Below are 26,033 nucleotides of genomic sequence, written 5' to 3'. Positions count from 1 at the left end.
ACTCGTCATAAAAAAAACTGTGCTTATTTCAATAATGTACAGGGGTTTGAGAAAATACATATTATACATCACTCAAATGTAAGTACAAATTTATCTCAGAGTGGTTTTAACCTCGAGCTGAGTTTTGAGTCACCGAACATTTTCTGGCTGTGTATATTTCTTATATGATAACAGAATGTGACGTGACCTCTGCTTCTAAGCTTACAAGTAGCCAGATGGAATCACTTACATCCCTCTGAAGCAGCAGCACTCTGACTCAGTGTTAAATGTTACATGCCTTACATAAAATGTACATAATATAATAATGATCTATTTCATTGTATCGTTTATAAGATTTAGATTTGTAGACAAGAAAAGACTACGGACTGTTTCGCAATACAGCCATAATGAATTCATTCCTTATGGGAAAACTGTATTGTGTAGTTTATTATTTCCCACATCCTCAGAATTTGATAAAGAGGATTGATGTGTAGATTCCTAAAGCAATTATAATACAGTGTATATAATAATATTATAATATCACCAAATAAATGGTTGCCAAATCTTATTTAGCTGAGTGAGTTAAATCTTTACTTAGGTCTTAGTAAGATGAAGTTTTATGCAATTCCCTAAGACACTGTAACACTTTACAGTAAGATGTATTAAGATCTCAATATCTATACAAGAGGAAGCCATGAACAAATGTAACTATTTGAAATTAATAATACATAATTCTTCTTTATGAATAAATGAACAAGAGAATGTATCACTTGTTCCTACAAAACATCACTTACAATCAGGAACCAACATAGTAACATTATGAGAGTCTAAAACACCAATACCCAAAGATAGATAGATAGATAGATAGATAGATAGATAGATAGATAGATAGATAGATAGATAGATAGATAGATAGATTTTACATTAGAAATGAAGGATAAGGAGAGAACAAATACAGTATATGAACATCCAGTTTACAAAGAAGGAACTGTATAGTGTAAGAGCAGTATTTTAGTATAAACATTGCTGATACAACAGCAGGTTTGAAGTGAACATTGTGAACATTCCACCCAGTGTAACAGCAGAAGAGTAAATGGCATTAAGTGGCAGTCCATATTGCTGTGTGAATAGTGGAGGTTGAGCTGATCCTAAGACTCGCTCGGAGCAGTGAATCGTTCCAACATAGTGATGCGCTATTGTACAGTGTTTTTTTCTATTGGTACAAATGACCTCTTGTACCTCTTTCTTTTTACAGCCGAGCTGAATAAGTCTGAGCTGAACAAATCTTCTGCTTGAAGAGTTCTGCTGTTTGATCAAATCTATTCAAGAAAACCTTCACAAAAGTAGTATCATACCTAATGAGACTTAAGTACCAAGAGGCTACACTATACTTTTGCCTCTGAATGATTAATTGTTATGTTAATAATGTATTCTATTGTTTTAGACAGCAAAGGCTTAGGCTTACAACTAGATAATTGGTAATGACAAACGTATCACCAGCGGTGAAGAGTAATGAAATGAAATGAAATTTCAGTTAAGTACATTCTGTGAGTTATGAAAAAAATCTATTTTCCTTTACTAATACAGGTTTAACTTCTTTGTTTTTTTAGGTGTGGGAAATGTTTGTTGATTGATTTCTCTAAGCTAAAAGGATTTAACATTAATCTACTAAGAGGAAAAGATTCATCATTTTGCTTTGGGGATGAAATGCTAGCTATTCAAAACCTCACTTACATTTATGGCATATGGCAGACCCTTATACAGAGTGACTTACACTTTTACAATTATCTGAAATAACTGGGCAGTTGAGGGTTATGGACACTTGCTAGTAACAATGGCAGCTTGGTGGTGCTGGGAATATATGTTGAACGTCTTAATCACTGAACTACCACCTCAGCATGGGTACATGAGTAATGAGCAGGAAAATAAAATAAAGTATAATAAAGTATAAAGTAAGTAAGTATAGTTACTTAAAGAAATATTGTTGTAAAATGTAAAGTATCTACTGAGAAAAGTTCCTACAATTTTAATAGGACATCACATACACAGAATTTCTGGCACAGAATAGGAACATGCCCTCAGTCATATCCCATTCAAAGCACATCTGGCTAAAAATACCTATAAAACCTTTGTGGCAAGGAAAACCTATTTAGGTCCAATCATAGGATCACATCAGATAATATTTTCAAGTCAGACTGCCACCTCTCCTTGGATTTGTTATTTAGTTTTGGACATCGAGTCATTAGTCTTGAGAACAAATTGCTGAAGAAGTCATTCGGACATGAGTTATAGTGAAAGAGCTGTTGCATATTTTTCATTTTAGACAAATTGATTAAGGCTGTGTGCTAATGATCAAGTGATTTTGAGATTCAGGGCTGTCAGAGAACTACTGCTGTGCAAAGCCCCTAATGCTTATGCCATTTTCTTAAATGGATTTGGATAATAATGTGTTAGATAAATAAAGCTACATCAATTTATTAGAATGACCTCTATACACGAACCTTTCATATATTAGGAACAGCCGTAAACAATAACATTACACATATTATTATAACACAAAAAAACTGAGCAAAATATCAATGACCCTATTTATAAAATTGTTCAAGATATTTTATTTCTTTTTAGTTATTACACTTTACTAAGTTACTTTAAGACCTATTTGCCATAGTGTGCCCCAAACACCACAGTTTAATAATATGCCAATTCCTACCCACTGACCAGCTCTAATATGACAGCTACCATACAGGGAGGGTGAAGGCTAACACCTACTTCCTTTGACGTACAAGTGCATCATTTCTACTGCTCATGCTGTGTCACAGGGTAGTGTAACACACTTGCAGGAAAGGATCAGCCCTTTCACGCATACAAGCTCACAGATACCCACAGCTGGAAAGAGTTACTCTCAATGACAAGAGAGTACACAACTCTTCCTAAACACACGAAATGGCCATTTTTTCTTTTCCTCGGCTTCTAGACATGAATAGATGTGACATTGTTAGGATTTGAATCTGCAACCTCTAAACTAGCTTTTATGTTGTGCCACAACCAAACCCCATAAAGTGCTTTGGGTTATAAATTATTGACTCGTTTTTACCAAAATAAGAATGTTAAAATGATGCCAAGACCTGTGCTTCTAATGTTCTGTAAATTGGTAACTCAGATAACAGACATTAGTGTTTCCACTCAGAAAGCCTTTCTCATAAACCTCTGTGCTCATGTGTATGTGTGCCTGGCAGGTGAATGCTTTCGGTCAGCTATATGAGCGGGAGAGTGTTAGTGTGACAGCAGCTCAGTTTGATTGAAAGATGGCGGGAGCAAGCTGTCAATCCATCCATCTCTGACACTAATTACACACAATGACTCCAGCCACATGGCCTATTGGCCATTTCATACAGGTCATATAGCTTCTTTTGTTTGCAAAGAAACCATGTAGAGATCGTGATGGAACCTTTGCGGCATTATTTTTTTTTTTGTCCAGCTAATGTACTGAATCGGAAAAATTCATTATGCTGAGTGATAGATCTATCAACATTGATTATTGAAGCACATTCACTCAATCTCATGCAAAATCATCTGCAGTTAGAGATATTCTTATTTCCTGAGTAATAGGACTGATAAATAACCTGTGAGTTTCATTACAGGAAACAAAAAGAAGGCGATATAGCCATGTGGGACTTCAGAGCCAGTGTGCATTTAACTTTGTGACTCAGTTGTGACTCAGGTTGTGTCAGATCCTTTACAAAGAAAGCAAGTTGAGAAATAGTTGCATGCACTCCAACCGTTACCATGGCGATCACCACACCCAAATCTGATTTCATTTTATGTAAATATTTCTGTGCAAACACAATATTCTGTGCCTGGCAGCAGCCAGTCCCACCCAGTGGCAACAGGTCTTATCATTCACAGTTGTTGTTCAGGTCATACTGCTTTCTAAAGAGAGAGTGAGAGAATCTGTTTGCACTTTTATGTCTGCCTGTTTTTTCCCCTTTCTCTTTTCATTTGTTTTGTCTGTCTGCTTATGCTTTGAATCTGATCCTTTGAATATGAGTGCTTTTGTTCCCGGTGTGCAAGACTGACTTCATGTGGGCATGCTTTGCCTTTGATGATGATCCAATTTTGTGCAGATTAATCATGTAATTGTATACTTTCACCCCTCCTACAACAATGTGAATCAATAAAATAAACAGTATGACAAAAGGGTGTAAGGATAAAGGTTTTTTTATTCAAGAGTACATTAAGTGCATGAAATGCTATACAGCATGTAAATGAATGTCTGCGCAATGTAGAAAATAAATTGCACCTTTATGCATCTCGGCCTGATTTTGTGTGCTTTTTTACTGTAGATTTCCCAGCAGGAAATTAGTTTCTTTGAAGAAACAAAGCAGTGAAATGTGAACTTTGTAAATGGAGCAAAAATAATCTGAAGAACAGAACAGGTTTTTCTTATCAGTGTGTGGAAATTTCCATTCTCTGACTCGAACACTTCCTCTTCCTCTCTGCAGTTGTTTGCTCTCCCTGTTTCCATATGCGGAATGATGTAATAACAGACAGTTAGGAGAAAGCCAGAGAGAACCCTCTTTCCTAATTAATGCATCTCCATCTCTTTACTTTGTGATGAGTTTTCACACCTCAGTTCTTCCTGTCTTCTTTCTGCTCACTGTATCAGCTGCTCCTGGGTCTTCAGCATGTCGTGTGACTTTGTGCTAACACAACCTCAATCACTTCTAAAAGATATAAATGAAAAGTTTATATAAGGAATATATCTCATATACATAGTACATACACACATAAGCTAAAAGTTTGTGGACACCTGATCATAAGATTGGTATGTGCTTTTTAAATATCCTATTTCATATTTTGTCATCATTTGTTGTTATAATTACTTCCTCTGGGAATGACTCGTCTGGGCAGATGTTCCACTATATTTTGAAGTGTGTCTGTTGAGATTTGCGCTCATTCAGCCACAATGGTGTTAGTACAGTCAGGTACTGATGTAGACTGAGGAAACTTGGGGTGGAGTCAGCATTCCAATTCATCCCGAAGGTGTTCAATGGGGTTGAGGTAAGAGCTTTATAGCAGGCCACTTAAGATTTTCCACTTCAACCTATGTAAACATCTTAAAGTAGCTGGTTTTGTGTACAGGGACATTGTCATGCCGGAACGGGTTTGGGTCTTTTAGTTCAAGTGAGGGGAAAACGTAATGCTAAGACATCTAAAGACATTCTATTCAATTGTGTCCATCCAACCTTAGAGCAACTACAAATATGGCTGGAAAAGTCAGGTGTCTCAATAGTTTTGTCCATATAGGGTACATACAAACAAGACTACTAGTGTACTATAACCAATGTGTTTGTAAAAAAAAAAAAAAAAAAAATAGTGTTTTTCAAATCTATGTTGATACCATGTTAAATTTACATGTCAAGTCACACTCTTTTCAGTTTTAATGAATTTCTGCTTCTACCTATTAGAATGTTTTACTGATTTTGGACTGTGTTAATTTTTTTCAGTAGTCCACTAATTTAATTTCCATTTACATATTTGATACATACATATAAGAGTGAAACATGATGTTGGGTTTCAAGAGGAAAACATGTACCAGGAATAACATGAGGACGGGAGTTATTTTTGCATGAGATGTTGCGAGCTGAATGTAGATCTGCCATGGCACTAACAAGACAAGAATGAAATTTAAATCTGTGCCTTGCAAATGAATGCATGTCTTTGACACGATTTATGCTTGTCACCTTAAATTGGCTGCTGACATCTTTTTCCTTTTTTTTTTTTTTTACATGCCCTAACAAGACACCAAGCAAATTATTGACTTGTCACATTCACTCAGTGTATTTGCACCTTGAAATTGTATGTTCAAACCTTCGACCACTGTTACTTGCAGCCAATACTACATCGTACTCACATACTGATGTAAGTTTACTGTGGCAGCACTGCATAGCCTGTAATTTCATGATGCAACTGGGTGAAGATTAGCTTTCTCTACTTGTCAGCCACAGTTCAGTACAATACTACAACAGCCAGTGTAAACTTTTTAATGACTGGACCACATATAGATGTTAGGTTTTCATCTAATGTTTTTCCCTTTTAAAAAGATTTTCGGCAGCAACGTATTTCCAGCTTCCTGTAGGAACCAGTTAGTTAATATTACTAATATATCATTTGCATAGGCATAACTGTAGCCCTGAGAAAAATATAATAATTCCAACTGTTTGATGGGTGTTTAGTATGACACACATGTAATCAACAACACTATAACATGTTTGCACAGCTCTTTAATTATGTTTAATTATGTCTATTACAGGTCATCATGTAATTTCTCCATATTTCCCCACACCAGATGTCACATAAAAGTTCCTTAATTTGTTTAATCGCATTTTAGTGGCTACCATAATCAACCAATTAGGATCATTCTTGTTTGAATGCTACCAGCTAGTTAGTTCACTCTGAGTTTATGAATAACAATGACATACAAGAGGATTACTGCAGGAGAAGAAAAATAAGTGTAGTGTTATATCATTTTCTTCTTGTACATTTCCCTCCATGTTACTTGAATAATTTTCAGAGGATCCAAGTCTAATTAGATTTTTATAATCACTAAATACAATGTTATTATAACAATAATAAAAATAATAATGCTATAGCTATATATTTCTAAACAAACATTATTTTTAGTCATAATCCTACAAAATGTGACACTATGTCAACTTATGACTTATACAATAACAAGAAATATAAATAGTAACATACATCATTTTTATTCAATAGCACACAGAATAAATACAGAACAAAGACAAAATAAAAGGAGAGAAAATCCCCTTTCCTCATTTCTCAGAGACAAAACGCATAGAAGTCTGGGGTTTTTTTTTTACCCAAAGCCAAAGCTCAGTGTCAAACATGATCAAAGCGCTGCAACAAATGATCAGAACCTAAGCCTGGGAGAGCTGCATCATGCTTGTTTCCTTAAGGTGAATTTTGTTAATACCTAGTTTTGCTAAATAGTTCTTCAAATACAGAAGAATAAGAGAAAAGAATATTAAAAGCCACAGTAAATGTGTGATATCAGTAGCAGAGAGGATGTCATTTAGAGCCTGCAGCGGGAAGTTAGTTATCTCAATTATCTTTCCTGACCTATTAGCGGTGTTCCGGCTGCCGTTGATGCGCTTCTGCCCTGAGCTGAGTCACAGGGTTTTGGACAGGAAAGGGTTGAGGAATGATTGGGAGTGGTCTGCGAACAAGATAAGAAAAGCAAGCAAGGGAATGTTTGCATAACCTCATCAAAATATCAGAATTATAACCTCTATCTATCTATCTATCTATCTATCTATCTATCTATCTATCTATCTATCTATCTATCTATCTATCTATCTATCTATCTATCTATCTATCTAGGTAGTTCATTATTTACAAAGAAGCATCAGTACAACAAGTAATTATGCTACATATGGCCACACTGAAGGTCAACTAAGCATCAGTACAACAAGTAATTATGCTACATATGGCCACATTGAAGGTCAACTAATACATGCCGAGACAACCTGACAACTGCATCAAACATACAGGCGTTTTGGACCTTGGTGCAACATTTCAGTATATATTTTTAATTGTTTCCTTAAAATGCTACATGAATGTATGAAAGCCAGCTCATGTTCCAGCATACAACCAAATAAATGTCTCAATTGGTGTTTCTAATGAAAAGCTGTCTTGCTGCCAACCCCCCCAAAAAAAGAAAAGGCAAGATAGAAAAAGAAAAACTCCTGAAAAACAGTTTAACACGGGAACTCGGGAGGTTATAGCTTCTTTTAAACTTTCCTTTGAAAAGAAAAGGCAATGCTTTCAGTAGAGGATATTTAAAATATTTGCACAAATCTACCAAAGGACATTTCTTAGTACTGGGCTCTGAGTGTTTTAAGAGCAACTGTTTCATTCCTAGCACCAACCTTTTAGCATTTTAAAGCTGCAAACTGTGGGAGAAGAGATTAAAAAGCATTTACTAATAAAAGAAAATCAGTTTCATCTTGCTTGTTCAAAAAGAATGACAATTAAATCATAAGAACAGGAAATGTATTTTCAAGATATTTGCAATGTTTTTTACAGGACTATTACACTTAAACTAATCTGACTTTCAGTCTTTAATCACTTTGATCTCTGCTGCAAAATGGAATAATAGTGTATGAGGAAATGAAGGGCAGTATAGCTTGTTGACACTCTTTCAAACAGCAGCACTACATATAGCATATAGCTATATCAGTGCTTGTAAAGTGCAACATGTCTCTGAAGATTGGTGGCCCAGCTGAGTCTCTAGTATCTGATTCACTTAGACACTAAGCACGATCTCGTCAGTGATGAGCTCTCCTGGTGTTACTCCCATGAGAGAGCAACAGCCAGATTAAGCATCATTAATGAACAGCAAGCATTACAACTTAATAGATTGAATAGACTTTTTCTATTCCTTCCAGCTGCCTTCCAGAAACTTCTTTTCAAACCTTGGGTTATAGAAATACACTGGAAACAAACTCTATAGACAAAAGTATTGGGACACCTGACTTTTCTAGCCATATGAGGTACACACTTGTATAGGATGTCTTAGCATTAAGTTTTTCCATTGAAGTTTTCACTTGAATTAGGACACTTGAACCAGTTCCACCATGTTAATGGCAGCACACAACACCAACTCCATGAAAATGTACATGGTTTAAATAGGGTGGAGTGAAAGATATTGAATGGCCTGCTACAGAGCTCTGAAACCCTATTTATCACATTTAGCATTAATTGTAACACCGACTGCAACCCAGGCCTCCTCACCTTTTTTTACTACACTACTTTACTAATGCCCTTGTGGCTGAATGACCACAGATCTCCACAACCACACTCTAAAATCTAGTGGAACATCTTCCCTAAAGAGTGGAGGTTATTATAACAGAAAGTTGAGGGCTAAATGTGGAATGGGATGTTCAGAATGCACATATGAATATTATGGTCAGGTATCCACAAACCTTTGCCCATATAGTGCATATGTGTGAGTGAAACATGATTACTTAAAAAATGTTTAACAGCACTGATGACAGTAGTGCAAAGAGCTTTTATGGGGAAAAATTGTGGAAATCTTTATTAGTAGTGTTTCCGTTTCCTAATGTAAAACAACTCAATGTAAAATTTTGACATTTTGAACACTTTGGTTGGAAAATAAAGTCAGAAAATGTTATCATTACTTGTGAGCAAATGGTTGCTACTTAGCTACATTTTAATTTTGATTGCACTTTTATGAGACATTTGGCAGACGCTCTTAACCAGAGCGACTTACAAATATTTTATTCAAACTCAGCAGGGCACAAGAGAGCTAGCTTGGTGGTGTTGGGATTTGAACCTTTTCAACAGAACATCCAACATCATAACCACTTATCTACCCCTTCCCAATTTGCCCATCTGAATTTCTTTTTGTATTTTTCTTTCTGAGCTGTAGTCTATATTTTGTGATCCCAATCCAGTACATTGTTATAAAGCCATACTTTATACAAAAATGGTCATGTATGTTTAACAGTATCAAACATCTGCAGACACTAAAGTAGATGCTGCAGTAGAAAAGCTCCAGTCCTTATATTGGTCTAGAGAACATAGGGCTTGACGGTGTGAGACACAGGGCAGTTAGCCCTTTGCTCTTCTGTCACACACCTTCAGTGTCTACAGTTCTGTGATGGTGTGTGACAGTGAGTCAGTGCCTTGGCCTAAGTGAATGTCAGCCTGATGTGACTGAATTGCAGCAACTTTAGCTGCAGATGTCACTTTTCTCTATTCATCAGCTCATATCTCTCGTCTTGTATGTGGATGCCTCAATAGGGTTCTAAGGAGGGGAATTGAATTACCTTTACTAGCAATATATAGACAGGTCTTTGATAAGGCAGTGCAAATACCCCTTACTTCTTGTGTTTATCCTGTGCGATTAAATGACATTCATTTACTCAAATGCAAATGCAGCAGAAACGAGAACATAGTTTTTGCAGCCAGAGTGTATGTGTAATTATTTACAAAAGAATCCGATACTATTATGGATATATACACTGTCCAGTTCAGGTGAGTCCATGACCATGATAGTCTGTTCTTAGCTGACACTACCCTGACATGGTCTTTTGCTGTTGTAGCTTATCCACCTCATGGTTTGATGTGTTCACTCGAAGGATCTTTTCGCATTTCACAATTTTTTGTGTGATAATCCCAGAGACCATCACTTTCTAATATACTTACATCATCTCATCTGTTAATAACAACCATGTCGCAGGTAAAGCCACAGACATCACACTTCCAAAATTTACAGAAGCTCTTAACTTGTGCATGATTTTATACATTTTATGCACCTGGTTGGTTGATTGGATAACAGCATAAATGAGCAAGGGTACTATTTTCCTGTTAAAGCTTCCGATAAGCATACTATACATTAAGATTCAGACTGTTTTTCAAGAAAGATATTTAAATACTGCAATGCAGTCTCATTACAGGACACCAGACTGCTTCTGTCTTACAATACACATCAACTCAAATGCAACATCCTTTTTGCAGGCACACTTTGCAAACCGTACACATCTGTCAAAACAATGCACAATCTCAGTTTGTTAGAATGGCGACTGATTACAGTGTGCCAAATGCCTAAAAACCCATGTCAATAAAGATGGAAACTAATTGGTGCAGTAAAAATATATAGCCAGACATTTTGCAAGTCACTAGTAGGGTCCAACAGATTGCAATGGAGCTGTCAGTTTACTGATCAGTCACTGCACCTGCCACTGTAGTTCATCTTATTGTGTTATTGCAGACAGCACATTACTCAGAGAGCCTGTTTTTGGAACCAAGACCTGATAAATGGCTGTGGCTAAGGCTATTTATGCACGACTGTCAGTTTAAACAGAGTGAGAGTGGAGCTTTATAAAATCAGAATTTCAGATATTTGAAAGGTCACTGGGGGATATAATCAAACTGATCAATGTTGAATACATCTGAGTCAGTCTCTGTGAAAGATGAAAAGCAAACATTAAACTATATGAAATGATATATATGATATATTTTATGTATCTATGATATAGTCTAGCAAACGTACACAAATCTACACATATCCTCTGAAATCAGAGGTACGGGCCATTAAATAATGATCTTGGGGAACTGATTACTACTTGTGAGGTAGAAGAAACCACTTTAATCATACACAGTAACGTGCATATTCCATTGGTTGGACAAATCCCAGCATGCAGATGATGGCCCAAATGTTTTCCAAGGAGCAGTGTGATATCAGCAGGAAAAGTGTTTCAGCCCACTCTCGAATCACCACAGGGAGCAAGCCACAAAATGTCACATCAGCTGTGGCATTTCTCTCTTCAGCCCAGATTTGTCTTTCATTTGAAACACTGAGCGATTTGGCATCATGAAATAATGAGCTGTTGTCAGATAAGATTTTAGACTTTAACTTTGGCGGCAGATGCAGTTGCAGATAAAACTTTCCATTGTACGAGGATGAAGCGATGCATTGTTAAATAAGTGCTGGGAATTGGATGATATAAGATGAAAAGATTTTTTATTTTTTTTGTCACTTGGCGTTTTGATCCACTCTTTTCAAGTGTATTCTTCTTTTGTTAGCTAACCCTCTCCAGTCTATTGGCAAAGTTCCCTATAGTCCTTTGAAGCATGTCTGATGTCCCGTGGTAGTACTTTAGCCATTTTTTCCCACCAGCGCTTGTGTTTTTAGCACTCTTTGTGAATGATGCATAAAATTCACCACCACAGCATTTGTAGCATATGTGTCTTCATTACTTATTCATCTTCTCCTTTTTCAGAAGCTACTATCATTTTCTTTGGACAGGATGTTTGTCAATAATTTATTAAAGTCATATTAAAGTATTCCTCAATGATTCATAACAATTATTATTGATATACAAAACCACATCAACAATAATAATAATATATGATGATGATGATATATTTCACTACTGTTCTTCTTCTCTATCTATTCAAGCAGGTTTTCAGTAAAATTTTCATTTGAAGTCTTTTAAAAGACTCATATGGCGCACACCCATGGAATAGTAAGATAAAAGTGGTCATTAGTTGAATGATAAGATATTATAAGACCCATTGTTGTACCTACATGCTTCATACAGGAAATGATATTTACCTAAAAAAAGGCAAAATCATATTTTCTCTCTGTTCTATTCATCCAATTGCCTCTTCATAAAAATGAAGGAGATGCACTACCTTGATGGTTTATACAAAATGCCATATTAGAAACACCTTTTTTAAGTTTATTCATGGCACCTGTAGTGTGTTCATAATTGACCTTGAGAAAAACAGAACTTAATGTAATACATTTAATTTGTAATGCTATGCCACTGTCTCTTCAGAGTACATTTAAAATTGAAGAACATGACAGTAACAGCAAGCTAAATGTTATTTTGATGCATAATCAAAAGAAAAAGATAGTTCGTATATTCCTAGCATATACATAGAATATATGTGCAAAAAATCAAAACATTTGATTTGATTCACCTGTGATCATCAATATTCCCTTTATAAAACTGTCAAGCAGAATGCATCGTAAAAGTTAGATTAATGCTGATCAAATTTGGTTTTTATAAGATGCCAGTCTAGCTCGAATAAAAAGCAAATGCACTGATGCAGCAGGTTTAAAACAGAAACAGCATCCATTTGATGGCAAAGGGTTGCTACCTAAATCTTGCATATGGTGGTGTGGGTAGTGGTGCATTTAAAAAGAAAGCAAGGCAGAAAAGTAGGAATATCAGTCTAATACACAGAGTATATATAAAACTAGGTATGAGATGTACCTAGATGCACATGGATGTGATAGTCAGATGTCCACATGATTTTGGACATTTACTGCATGCACTGCAATTGGCCTTATTTTTGCAACCCGACTTGCTTTTCAGGTAAAATATGTATCATAATATATGTAAATAGTAACATAATATAAATAGCATATGGCATTGTGTGGCATATCGATTAGAATAGTGGTGTGTGTTCTGGTATATTATACATTATAGTATACTTCAGCAGATCATAGTATGTTAAGGTATTGTGTGGTATTGCCTTTAATGGTATGCTACATTCTAGATTATATTACTAATATTTCCAAACGCTTATCCAATATATTCCATCATTTCTCTGTGTTGCACCATTTTGAGACATATTTTTGTGTTATATTTCTCCAGCATGTTCTGTCATAAAGAATGTTCATTTGTTTTTGATAGTCTGCATCTTATTCTCCTCTAAGGTAACACTTTTCACATTTTTGCATATGCAATGTACACTGATGCATGTGTCAGAATGTGGAATTATAAATAGAGGAATTGGAAATTTGGTTTAAATTTTTTTTTTGAAAATATAACAAAAAACAGGGTACAGAGAGAGAGAGAAAGAAAGAAAATATATAATAAGAGATAAAGGGGGGGGGTTGATAATGATTTGTGTTAGATGTGTGAACACAGGTGTGAATATATACGAACTGAATAAATATCACAAAATGTCCTTAAAATTTAAATCAGTTTCAGATCGAGGGAGAATATGAATAAGAGAGCATAACACCATGATGAGGAGAGAAGAAAATGGTGACAGAGGTTGGGAAAGGAAAAGAAAAGAAAGCAAAGCAGTGAGAGGGGTAAAAAGCAGAAAAGCTGAGGGATCAGGATAGATGGAAGGGAGAGTTGCTTTGATTTCATGCTGCTAAGAGTGTGCAGTCTCTTTGGAGATGGAACCTGAGGCAGCATAGTGCCAAGGGAGCTTCTTCAGAGACAAGAATCTCAGTGAGCACCATCTACTAAAATCAATCTTGTTTCCACCTCTCCATTTAAAATAATTTACCAAATCACATTTAGGTCCACATTTAGTGTCCAAATATTAATGACGTAGCCATTATTTAGGTTCTCTAAATTCCCTCCACAGGCTGTGTAAAAGCCCCATATCTGTGAGAGTCCAAACATTTAACCAGCTCAGAGGGATTTTCTTCGTCAGACATAATATTGAATGATATAGAGCTTTGACCTTTCTTCAACAATGTGCTGGGATAAAAGGTATCTATCTATTTTTATTATTATTTATTTATCGTCTTAATCGGGCAGCAAGGTATTGTAGTTGTAACGCTGACCTGCACACCCTTATCACACTACAAAGTTTCTGCTCTGTTCATATAGTCATAGTGTCACAGCTGTCTGTGGATTCAAGTATTGTGCAAAAGAAAGTGACACAGCCCTGCTGAAAAGCTATAGACTGTAGCGTACAGCTGAAAAGGCAATGCTCCTTTTTTCCTCGAGTGGATTCAGAAAAATAATGTGTGTCATGGGTCATACTGCAGATATCTTTTCAGAGCCAATTATTTCTAATTAAATTCAAGGAAGTAATTAAGTGTGCATGTAAAATACATTTCTGGAATTTACAACTCAAAAGACACTGAAGAACACCAGGGCATTGGCATAATTATTCAGCCAGAAAAAAAATTCAGAATGAAGTCATCAGTGAATCTCTCACTGCTTCCATCTGGAAAAGAATCTGCTGATATTTTGCTGTAATCAGACCTCACACTACTTGTTCCATACTAATATACTCTCTATATGTTTGACACATTATTTTTTGCTTCTAGTTTATTATTAGTGTTGTTGTCCTGAAACCCATAAGACTGCAGTGTGATGATGATTACGGGTTCACATTTCCCAATGTTTTGGGGACATACTGCTCCCGAAAAAAAAGCCAATTTTCTTATCTAAGAAATTGTGAGGATCAACAATAAAATGAAGTTGTGAACTATGATGCACATACTTTCACTGAGCTTCAGTTATCAAATAGATTTACCGGTATGTGTTATATGGGCTTATCAGGCAGCTACAAAAAGCATATTTATACATAAAAAAATGTGTACACAAAAATATTCCAAAACTGCTTTTAAGGTATGTACATTTACACATACAATGACTAATTAGTGCAAATACTAAAGCACATAATTTGCATTATATTGGATTATTGCACATATACATTGCAATATACATTATATTGGCAAAGGTATTGGGTCACCTGACCTTTCCTGCTATATGTGGTTCTTTCCCAAACTGTTACCACAAAGCTGGAGGCACTCAATTCTCTAGGAATTCTTTGGATGCGCTTATAATACAATTTTGCATTCACTTGAACCCAAACCTTTTTCAGCATGGCAATGCCCCTGTGCACAAAGTGTGTTCCCTAAAAAATATGATTTACATGTTTTGGAGAGGAAGATCTTGAGTGACCTGCTACAGAGCTCTGATCTTAACCCTACTGAACGACTTTTGGATGAATTGGAGCTGCACCCCAGGTCTCCTCACCAAAATCAGTACCTGCCTTCCCGGAACACCCTTGTGGCTGATGAGCAAAAATATCCATAAGCACCCTCCAAAATAGAACAGCTTCCTAGAAGAGTGGAGGGAATTAAAAGAGCAAATTGGGACTAAATGTGGAATTTAATGCTTAAAAATCACATACCGTACATTATGACCAGGTGACACAATACTTTTGGCAATTTAGTGTACATACCATATATTGAGCTTAAATTTCAGCATTTAGCAGACATGCTTATTTAGAAAACTAATAAAGATGCTTTGTTGCCTCGATCATGGTTTATGGCAGATCAGGAATTTTTTATATTATTGTCATTATTCAAAGAAATTTAAAAAATAAAAAAAGCAAGTCAACACATAAATTAAGACAAATGCAATTAATACTAGTTGAATTATGATAAGAGAAGTGTGCTGTATAAATTAAGGGCAGGTTTGGGTTTCTGCTTATAGCTGTAAGATCTACCACAGGTAAAGGAAGACGTAAGGCACACTTGACAAAGAAGTAAGTTGAAAGAAAAATTGCTCTCCATTGTATGTGCATTTTATGGGTGATCAGCAATCTAAAGTGAGTATAAAGAAAACCAGTGTTTCTGAAACAAAAAAATGGAACTTACTTAAAGATTGATAAATGAAGCCCATAGTTTGTGAGACTTTGAAACTGTCCTGTGTTTAAAGACTAATGGGATGACTTTATGATCTTGACACATTTCTAAGCTGCTAACAGTTGATCAGTGTCTCCTCTGTAACAATATCTGACAGCAATGACAGCCAGGCATAACCAAACAGCCCTACGGTGAATGCAACAGTTAACAAGTAAATGTCATTTCAGGAATGAAAATTGTCTTCCATCACCCTGGTAACCCACTGGTTCTGTTTCCATGGCAAACTGAACTTTGCAATGGGTTTCACAATCAATAGTGTGATCAGTCATGCTCCAAGTAGTTAAGTCTTGCAGTATAAAACCCATTAAAAAAACTATATGAAATTATTTAGGGGTAACATTATAACTTGAACGCCACAATATGTGGTTTTCATTAAACAGGAAAGGTTGTAGTGATTTTATATATATATATATATATATATATATATATATATATATATATATATATATATATATATATATATATATATATGAGCAATCAGATACACCACAACAATGTTGTAACAACATAATGATGTATTAACATAAATCAAAATATCAATAGGCTAGAATAGAATCTATCTATAGAATAGAAAACTATGTAAGGGAGTTAGAAATAGTAGCAATTAAAACAAAATGAAGTGCCATAACACAACTAGACTCTTATTAGTAATTGCCAATTACTGACCCCGATTACAGTTTATATTTAAAGATGAATTCTATTTTTTCTTTTACAAATGATTCATTTAATTGGCAAGCAGTATGGCGGTACATTGAGTAGCATTATCATCTCACAGTCTTAGAGTCCTTGGTTTGATCCAGAGCTTGGGCTGCTTTCTCTGTGGAGTCCCTGTGCATGTTCTCACTCACTCTATATGTGGTTCTTACCAAAACATGCATGGATTGGCTATGGGTGTGAATGTGTGTGAGTCCTCTTGCCACCTTATGACCAGTGCTTCTAAGAGATCTAAGGCGATTACTGAACATGAATTTGTTAATGAATTTTATTGCTACAGGCCCTTATCTAATATTGGTAGCATTGGCAAATATAAGCAAAGAATGCTGTAAGAAATCTTGATTGTTTTTGGTATCCAAGAAGTTTCCTCTATACAGAATCTCTCTAGATCCTTCAGATTTCAAGGTCGATGCTGTAGGTCTCTCCTCTACAGGTATGTATAAGGGAATGCATATGGTCCATTCTCTGTTGATTCCATGACTATAGATTTACACTTTTTGTTCAGTGTAGGATTGCGTTTAATTGTTAAAGTCAAGAGTGATTAATGCTGGTCTGTGTGATTTTGTTCATGTCAAACCATTTTTTTTTATTTATGAAAGCATAATGTCACGCATGTAACACAGAGCCACTGTATATCCAGTACATCAAACACAGAACAAATAATCAAGGATATCAGAAAATTAGGAAGGTCAAGAGCTGCGACTTGGTTTTATTTTATGTTATCAACTGAAATTATTCACTACCTGGGCTGTACATCTACTGACAACTTTCTCAGGCATACACTCACACACAAACATACTACACTACATGGTCAGAGACTGATAAATAAATAGATAGACAGATACACAGGCAAATAGATATGTGATAAAGATTGAGTTGCCTGTGCTCACAAGTAGGTTGTGACATGAAGCTGAATGTAGACTGTAAGAGCAGCTGATCGCTACAGAACACCACACTTCTTCTGCATGGTCCTCCAGATCCATGCCAGAAGCATAATAAATGCGAATATTAATTTCCTTTCATTATCCCTGAAGTGTGAAAACAGAGGTTAGCTGCCTTTTTTTCACCCACTTGTTCTATGACTTCTATTGGTGTGACCAATTTTTATCTCATGTGTGGGCTGAAATGTGTTTGTGCTGTGCATGATAAAAGTGTGAGTGAGTTGAAAATGAGTGGGTGGGTTTTTTTGCGGGGGAAAAAATAAGCAGAACAGATCATTCTTAAAATAAAAGTATATATTAATAATTATTATTAATCAATACACACATACACACACACTATATTTATATATATATATATATATATACATACACACACACTATATTTATATATATATATATATATATATATATATATATATATATATATATATATATATATATACATACACACACATACACACATACACACACACTTTAATATGTGTACACTTGCTCGCTTATCTTCTGGTGAGCAGAAAAGCATCACAGCATCGAGAAAAAAGAAAAGTCACATTTTGAGGTGGGTGGGCTACAACAGCAAAAGACCACATCAGGTTCTACTCCTGTCAGCCAAGAACAGGATCCTGAGGCTATCATGGTCACAGATTCACATAACCTGGACAGTTGAAGATTCTAATAAAAAAAAAAGAACAAAAAAAAAAAAAAGTTTTCCAGTTTGGGTAAATTTTTTTCTCAAAGATAGCTGCAGATTTCTGTTCTTGGTTGACAGGAGTGGAACCTTATGTGAGGAGATTCAAGGTTTTTTTTACACCTATAACGTTTGGCATTGATAGATAGAGGTAAGAAAAGAAAAAGAGGCTAGATAAGAGAAGATAATATAGTTTATATAAAGCTAAACCCAGCAACTTTAAATAGCACAGTGATGTCATATTCCTCACCTGAGAGATTATTTTTTAATATGACTGACTTTTCAGCAGCTCTCTGCTACTAACACATACACTGCCAAAACTCGAATAATAATCACAGCTCATTGTCAGGGATACACCCTGAAATTCTTACAGTAAATCATACATCTTACACAGATGCAAGAAATGCAGTAATGGAAAAGAAGATTGATCATGTTCATTTCCAACAAGAGGACATTCAAATGCAAAATACAGGGCCATCTGTCAACACTTTCTGTCTCAGTTGAGCTTATGCAATAGACAGACCAGTGACTCGAGAATCTGATTGCATGACAAAACCTGGAATTGAAATTTACATAGAAAGAACTGCCGCAGGAAAAATACATTTCTCACCTACTCTAGAAACCCACTGAAAATGCTGCTCGGAGGAGCTCATTGATCATGTTGACGCATGCCAGTTATACTGTGGACCTTAACCATTCTCTCCAACACACAAACAAACACACACTACTACGTTGATATACAAACACAAACTTTGAATGTTGTTCTTCATGCACACACAGAAATAATGATGCTCACACCATGTATAAGTGCAATTCCCTGCTGTGCTTTTGCCTAAATATAGACTCTACCTGGCAGCAAGAAGCCTGTCACTCTCCTCTCCTCCCAGTGAGATGGCCTTTAAATGTCCTGTACCTAACTGCTACATAGACCTCATCAAATGCGATCACACACCTTCCGCTTGACCTCCATTCCACCTGCACTCCTTCAGGCCATTGCTTTCTGTCAGTGGAATTGTCACAACCTCGGTCGTCTTTAACACTTTCAAAAAGCACTAGTCAGACAGCCGTTTACTGCTAAGAACACAGAATTCACACATTCCATGTTTCTGTACTTCACCCGCTCTTATGTCACCCACCACATTCCCATGTCACTCACTTTCACTGGACAAAGTCCAAATCACAGCTTAAATGTAAACATGGCTGTATAGTTAATACAAACAAGTGAGTCTGTTACCTTCACTAATCAAGCAATGGCAATGCTCCCAGGCTTCTCTATTTTTTTGAAGATGAAATCAAATAAGCTAATATTTACCCAGATCACTGACAAAGTATCAATCTTTTGAAGATTCTTTTTGGTCAGTTAAATAGTCAAGGCATAGACATTAATAAAGCGAGCGAATCTGACTCAAAGCATACAACAACTGTTTCTTTGCGACCTTTCTCCAAAATACATGTAGTCGACATATGTACATACATACATACATACATACATAAATAATATAATACTAATATAATATAGTATTAATATAGTATTAAGTACCAGTGGCAGGCGGTCAGGGCCAGCAAAGCCTTCTCTGCTGGACTAAACACTATCAGAAGCACTGACCTACATTTACAACCTAAATGTGGAGGTTAGATTCTTTGTCCAATCAGATTTCAGTCTCTATGTGCTGCCATGTCAATCTAATCTGCCCAGGGCCTTCAAAGTCTGTACTGCTGGCCTTTTTACCTTAGTCTCTATTAGCAATGGGTCTGTTTCTTTAACCAATCAGATTTCATATTCGCCTCATAGGGCCAGCTAGCTGTCCCAGAATAGCGTCAGCATTTTTCCGTCCTCTGATTAGTTGACCAGAGGAAAACTGTTACAGCCAAGTTCGCCTCACAAAACACGTGTGTAGCGCTCTGCCCACATTATTACATCTGAGTTACACTTTTTTATGCCTAAGAAGGAAGAGAAATTGATTTGGTCTTAGACATACTTAAAAATAAATTTTCAAGAAAAGCTAGACATCATGAGGAGAGGTCAGCAAACCCCCAAAGCTAGCTAGCATGTCTCAGTCCAGGGAAGAGTTTGTTCACCACTTCCAGACCACTAAATATGAGCAGTACCACTGGCTTACAGCCTCCAAGGAGCAGTGCAAATTATGACTATGCAGCTCTTGTGAGATGGTTATATTTTATTTATATTTTTATGTTTTTGCCATGTTATTTCACAAATATTAATTCTGAACTATAGTAAAATGGTATTCATCCTCCATATGTGAAATGCCTCTCTCTCTGTAATGCCACACGTTGTTATATTGCGTTTTTGTATAGTATTGATGGTTTCTATAATTACGACGTTATAGTAGTGGTATTAAGACGTGGATTAGGTCGGGTAAGTCCCCACTGAAGCCCAGGTACCAAATGCACGGCCCACCACTGTAAAATACTGTGTAAAAGTTTTAGGCCACCATTAGATTTGTTGTTTTACTAATGGTTTAACAAACATACATAATTTCTTTAGTACAAGATATTTCAATGCAGAATACAAATAATTTTTCTCTATGCTTAAAGTGCCAAGTATTTAATGTGACCTCCCCTTACAAACTGTATACTCAATACAGTATATTGTACTTAAGCTGTTTTGAAGAATCAGGAGAGTTCAGGGACAAAGAAAGGACTGGAAGGCCAAGAAAACTTTCAAAATCTGATAAAAGTTTTCTCAGAATTTCTTCTTTGAAAGACTGGAAGAAGTCCAGCAAGGACCTGGCTCAGCTTCTGTCAGCTTCATTGGGATGCTAAGTTGACCCTTCTACAATCTGTAGAAGCTTGATCAGCAATGGTCTTAAAGGAAGGGCAGCAGGGAAAATAACTTTTTTTTAAGGAGAACAGGGTGAAAAGGTATACTAAAGCTCACAAAGATTGGAATAAAGATCAGTGGAAAAGAGTATTATCTAGTGACAAATCTATGTTTAAAAATTCTAGGCCCAGTTGTCAATAATACATGATAAGAAGAGTTGGAGAGATAGAAGAATGTACTATCGGCCTTCACTAAAACATGGTGATGGGTCTGTCCTGGTTTAGAGCTGCATTTTTTGCCAGTTGTGTTGGCAATATTGCCTGAATTACTGGGCTCATTAATGCAGAAAATTAAAAAGTTTTAATTAAACAAGTACAAGTTTAATTCATCATGCCTTTCCTTCTGGAAAGCAGGACAGCAGCATGCTAAAGAGCCCAAGCACACTGCTAATGCAGTGAAATCATATTTGGAAAAAAACAGCATATACACACCAGACTTGAATATTATACAATATATATACGACCTGGACAAAGAAAGAAAAAGCAACCAAAATTAAATAAAAAATCTGGAATATGCTATAAGAAACATGGTATTATAACTTTTTTTCGGCTTCTCCCATTAGGGGTCGCCACAGCGGATCATCCGCATGTTTGATTTGGCACATGTTTTTACGCTGGATGCCCTTCCTAACGCAACCCTCCACATTTATCCGGGCTTGGGGCCGGCGCTAAGGCTTGTGCAACCCTAATGGCTGGGGTTGGTTCCCTGACCGGGGATCAAACCCTGGTCGCAGCGTTGAGAGCGCCACATCCTAACCACTAGACCACCAGGGAACCTAAGCCTGGTATTATATACCAGATAATTACTTGACAAAATAGTTCAAGTTGTGCTTAATGCCAACTGACTTATGCTTCACTGTGTTAATAAAGAAATATATTTGTGTGTTCCTTTGACGGTTATTTTTCATTCTATTTCATTATTTTTCAATTGGTCTATATGATGATATTTTATTTCATTTTTATGTTTTAAATTATTAACACTGTGAAGCACTTTGAGTTGCTGGTTTGAACATATAAAAGTGATAAAAAAATAAAACTTAGAGGTTAAAACAAAAAATGGCGGTATAAAACAGGGATTCAGGAATTATCCCAAGCTTCCCTCAGACAATCTAGTGGTCTAATGGAGTTAGACGGGAGAGAAGAGCAGAAGGCCAGCACTACGTACATTATGAACGCCAGAAAGTTACCCAAACCTTCTGCTGTCAGTAAGCAGTTTAAATATTACAGCTGGATGGAAATGTTTTACACTTCAAAGTATGATGAGCCCTGTGATTAAAAATTTATGTTGTGTTGGAAAACATTCTGGTATGTTGCAGATGTAATAAATAAAGTGTGTGTGTGTGGGTGTGGATGTACATAAATACATCTGAATTCATCACAAATTTAATATTTTACTGATAAAAAGTAGAGTCAGAGAATCTCAGAGACAATTGAACCTGGCCTTCTGCTATGAATTCTAGACAAATTATCTTGTCATTGGCATTACTTGTTCATAGATTGTATAGCTCAGACATATTTATTTATTATTTATAAATAGTTTACAGATAGAGAATATTGTATATGCTCGTCATGTTTTCTTCCACATATATTTTGACTATTTGGATTTTTCCTGCTGGTTTTTGATTCATGTGGATTTCATGTATAAACATCTGAGTTTTTTTTCATTCTGGTTTGCAGTCTATTGCTATTATTAACCTTCATCACATGGTTTGTCACAACGCCTGAGTTCTCTTTGTTACACACCAAATAGAATAGCAATAGTTTTGTACTCTCTGAATTCAGACTGGGCTCTTGTTCTCACAATCAGAGATGACTGAGGCAATGCAGTTTACAAAAATATCTGTTAAGTACTATCTGATGGAAGAAACCAAAGACTAGAAGCATTGCTTCTTGTAAATCTTTCTCACCTTTTTAAACGATTTTCTGAATTTCCTGCGTCTCTGAACAAGTACAAATCTTCAGTTTAATGTGGCAGAAAATGTTACCAGGATAAAATTTATGGTTATCTCCTTAATGAAAAACACTTGGAGCCCTGAATTTCTAATGTACTGAACAGCTGCAAAGACATAGGGATGAATTGATCTCACCATTCCACATTTAGTCTTGTGCTTCATATTAAAATCACAACATATATCAGCTGACCTGCAGGTGTGCAGATTCTACATGCTTTGAAAGTTTTTCATGTCCTTCATTTTCTCAAAATAGGTTTCCATGTCAGACATCTCACCTGAAATTCCTTATTAGGGTGTACATTCTTTCACAATCACTCTAGTTTAAAAGAAAGACATGCATGTTAATAAAATTACTACACAGCACTAACTCTGTTTATTTCTATTGATTGATTGCTTCAAAAAATACCTCAAAACTCAGTGTAAAAAAAAATTAAACACTGATGCAGAAAAAGCCACAATTGTTTAAATGTAATCATGTGGACATTTTTATTTAATTGCATGGAGTGATTTTGTAGTAATCTTTTGAGTTGACCAGTAAGAGGTTTGTTTGTTTATTTCTAATAAACAATCCTGACAGCAGCCATACATTCTTGTCCCTTAATTTTGGATCTAACATGCATTTGGATAGCAGCACACCACCACATTGAGCACTGGCGCCCCTCAGGGCTGTGTGCTCAGCCCACTGCTGTTCACGCTGCTGACTCACGACTATGTAGCAATGCACAACTCGAACCACATCGTCAAGTTTGCAGATGAAACGACCGTGGTGGGTCTCATCAGCAAGAACGATGAATCAGCATACTGAGAGGAGGTGCACTAGTTAACAGCCTGGTGTGGAGGCAACAACCTGTCTCTAAACATAGACAAAAACAAAGAGATGTTTGTGGACTTCAGGAGAGAACAGAGCAGCCATTCTCCACTGATCATTGATGGATCCTCAGTGGAGATCGTCAAGAGCACCAAATTCCTTGGTGTTCATCTGGCGGATACCCTCACCTGGTCAATCAAAACCAGCTCAATCACCAAGAAAGTCCAGCAGCATCTCTACTTCCCGAGAAGGCTGAGGAAAGCTCATCTCCCTCCCCCGTCCTGACTATGTTCTACAGAGGGACCATCAAGAGCATCCTGAGCAGCTGCATCAATGCCTGGTTTGGGAACTGCACCGTCTCGGATTTGCAAGACTCTAAAGAGGATAGTGAAGGCAGCGGAGAACATCATCGGATTCTCTCTCCCCTCCATCATGGACATTTTCACCACACACTGCATCTGCAAAGCCAACAGCATTTTTCCTGCAAGCCATCAGGCAATAAAAGCCTCTTGACCTGACTTGAGCATGCAATATTATAAATATTTTTTTGAACAGTACAGTCCCAGCAATATTAAAGAACAATATTGAAAGGATATTTCACAGCGTACAGTATTTCACTACCGAGTTTACACATGCTTTATGTAACATTAATATCGATTGCCTTTGGCTTGGACCTGTTGCTGTGCCAGACAGGCAATTAGAGAGTTTGACTGTGGAGTTTTAAATATCTAAAAATACCACCCACACGAATATTAAAAAATATCCTTTATGCATCCAAGATTCTATAGCTCCAACTCGTTCTGACTAAAATCAGGCCTGATATGCCATTAGATGTGAAAGGATTCAAAGTGCAAGTATAAAAAAATATATATATATTTTTAATATAAACCAGACTGGATTAAAAACTTCGCAATAGAGCTACATATGGTTCCAAGCAGATCTCCTTTATAAGCTAAGAATGTTTAACCGTTGTACAGGAAGTTTTCCATTAAACATATAGGTTGATTAATTGGCACGTGTAATAATGACTATAACCACCAGAGGAGGCTGTATAATGCATTTCCGTGCTGCATCTCATAAAGAAGGATGCTTCAACTTCTCCGTTTGCCCCATCTTAAAAGTAAGGGTGGATTTATATATATACACTGTATATTATATATATATATATATATATATATATATATATATATATATATATATATATATATATATATATATATATATATATATATATATATATATATATATATATATATATATATATGTGTGTATATATATATATATGTATATATATATATATATATATATATATATATATATATATATATATATATATATATATATATATATATATATATATATATATATATATATATATATATATATATACACACACACACACACACACACACACACACACACACACACACACACACACACACACACACAGAGAGAGAGAGAGAGAGAGAGACACACACACACACACACACATGTATGGAACAAGGCCATAATTTCAAAGTCACAAAATCTATCTAACATTCACATAGCAACTTTTACTTCCCCTTTCAGTTGAGCACCATGAACAGATAGATCCCAATAGCACTGAACAAACAATACTGACCCTCATCCACATTATTATTGCATTGGCATGAGGAAAGGATTCACAGTGCTTGAAGGGGAGTTGGTACAGACCAGAGAGATGACCATTTCTCAACACACAGCCCAGAAATAGCTCAACAGTCTAGCAAAAAAAAGACAGCCCACCTCAGGGGAGAATCGTCTGTGCTACATACTCAGGGCTAGTTCTAGACATTTGGAGGCCCTAGGCAAAATTTATATTGGAGGCCCCCAGCCTCTCCTTTCTATCTTAAAAAATAATAAAAAGGAAAAGCACAAACCAATTTAACCTTTTTAATTATACAAAACATTTACAATAGTTTAATATATTAAATAAACTTCAATAAGTATATTAAACTTTAAATAAGATAAACACACACACCAAAAAAGAAAATGGTATGAAAGTTATCTGAACTAGCTGCTTCTTCCTTGGCCATGACATGTCATTAGCAAGGCTACCCTGTAA

The 26,033-nt window shown here is 36.0% G+C and overlaps 1 protein-coding gene across 3 annotated transcripts in view; it reads right to left on the bottom strand.

Moving 5' to 3' along the window:
• Positions 1–4,260: 4,260 nt before the first annotated feature.
• The window catches only part of LOC124382637 (immunoglobulin superfamily member 3), a 34,971-nt gene continuing 13,198 nt past the window's right edge, over positions 4,261–26,033 (bottom strand). The window contains exons 12-13 of one of the 3 annotated variants that reach the window (XR_006925105.1): positions 4,608–4,703; positions 4,261–4,494 (exon numbers count right to left, since the gene is read on the bottom strand). Coding sequence is in view for 2 of the 3 variants with exons in the window: in XM_046844664.1 (XP_046700620.1) it covers positions 7,170–7,216 (47 nt within the window). In the remaining variant the exon portion in view is untranslated. Of the gene's footprint in view, positions 4,704–6,808; positions 7,217–26,033 lie in introns of those variants that run through there. The other 2 variants (XM_046844665.1, XM_046844664.1) reach the window with 2 other exon arrangements.

Source organism: Silurus meridionalis, chromosome 3 (assembly GCF_014805685.1).
Source record: "Silurus meridionalis isolate SWU-2019-XX chromosome 3, ASM1480568v1, whole genome shotgun sequence".
NCBI classification, from domain to species: Eukaryota; Metazoa; Chordata; class Actinopteri; order Siluriformes; family Siluridae; genus Silurus; species Silurus meridionalis.
This window is presented reverse-complemented; position numbering and strand designations above follow the sequence as displayed.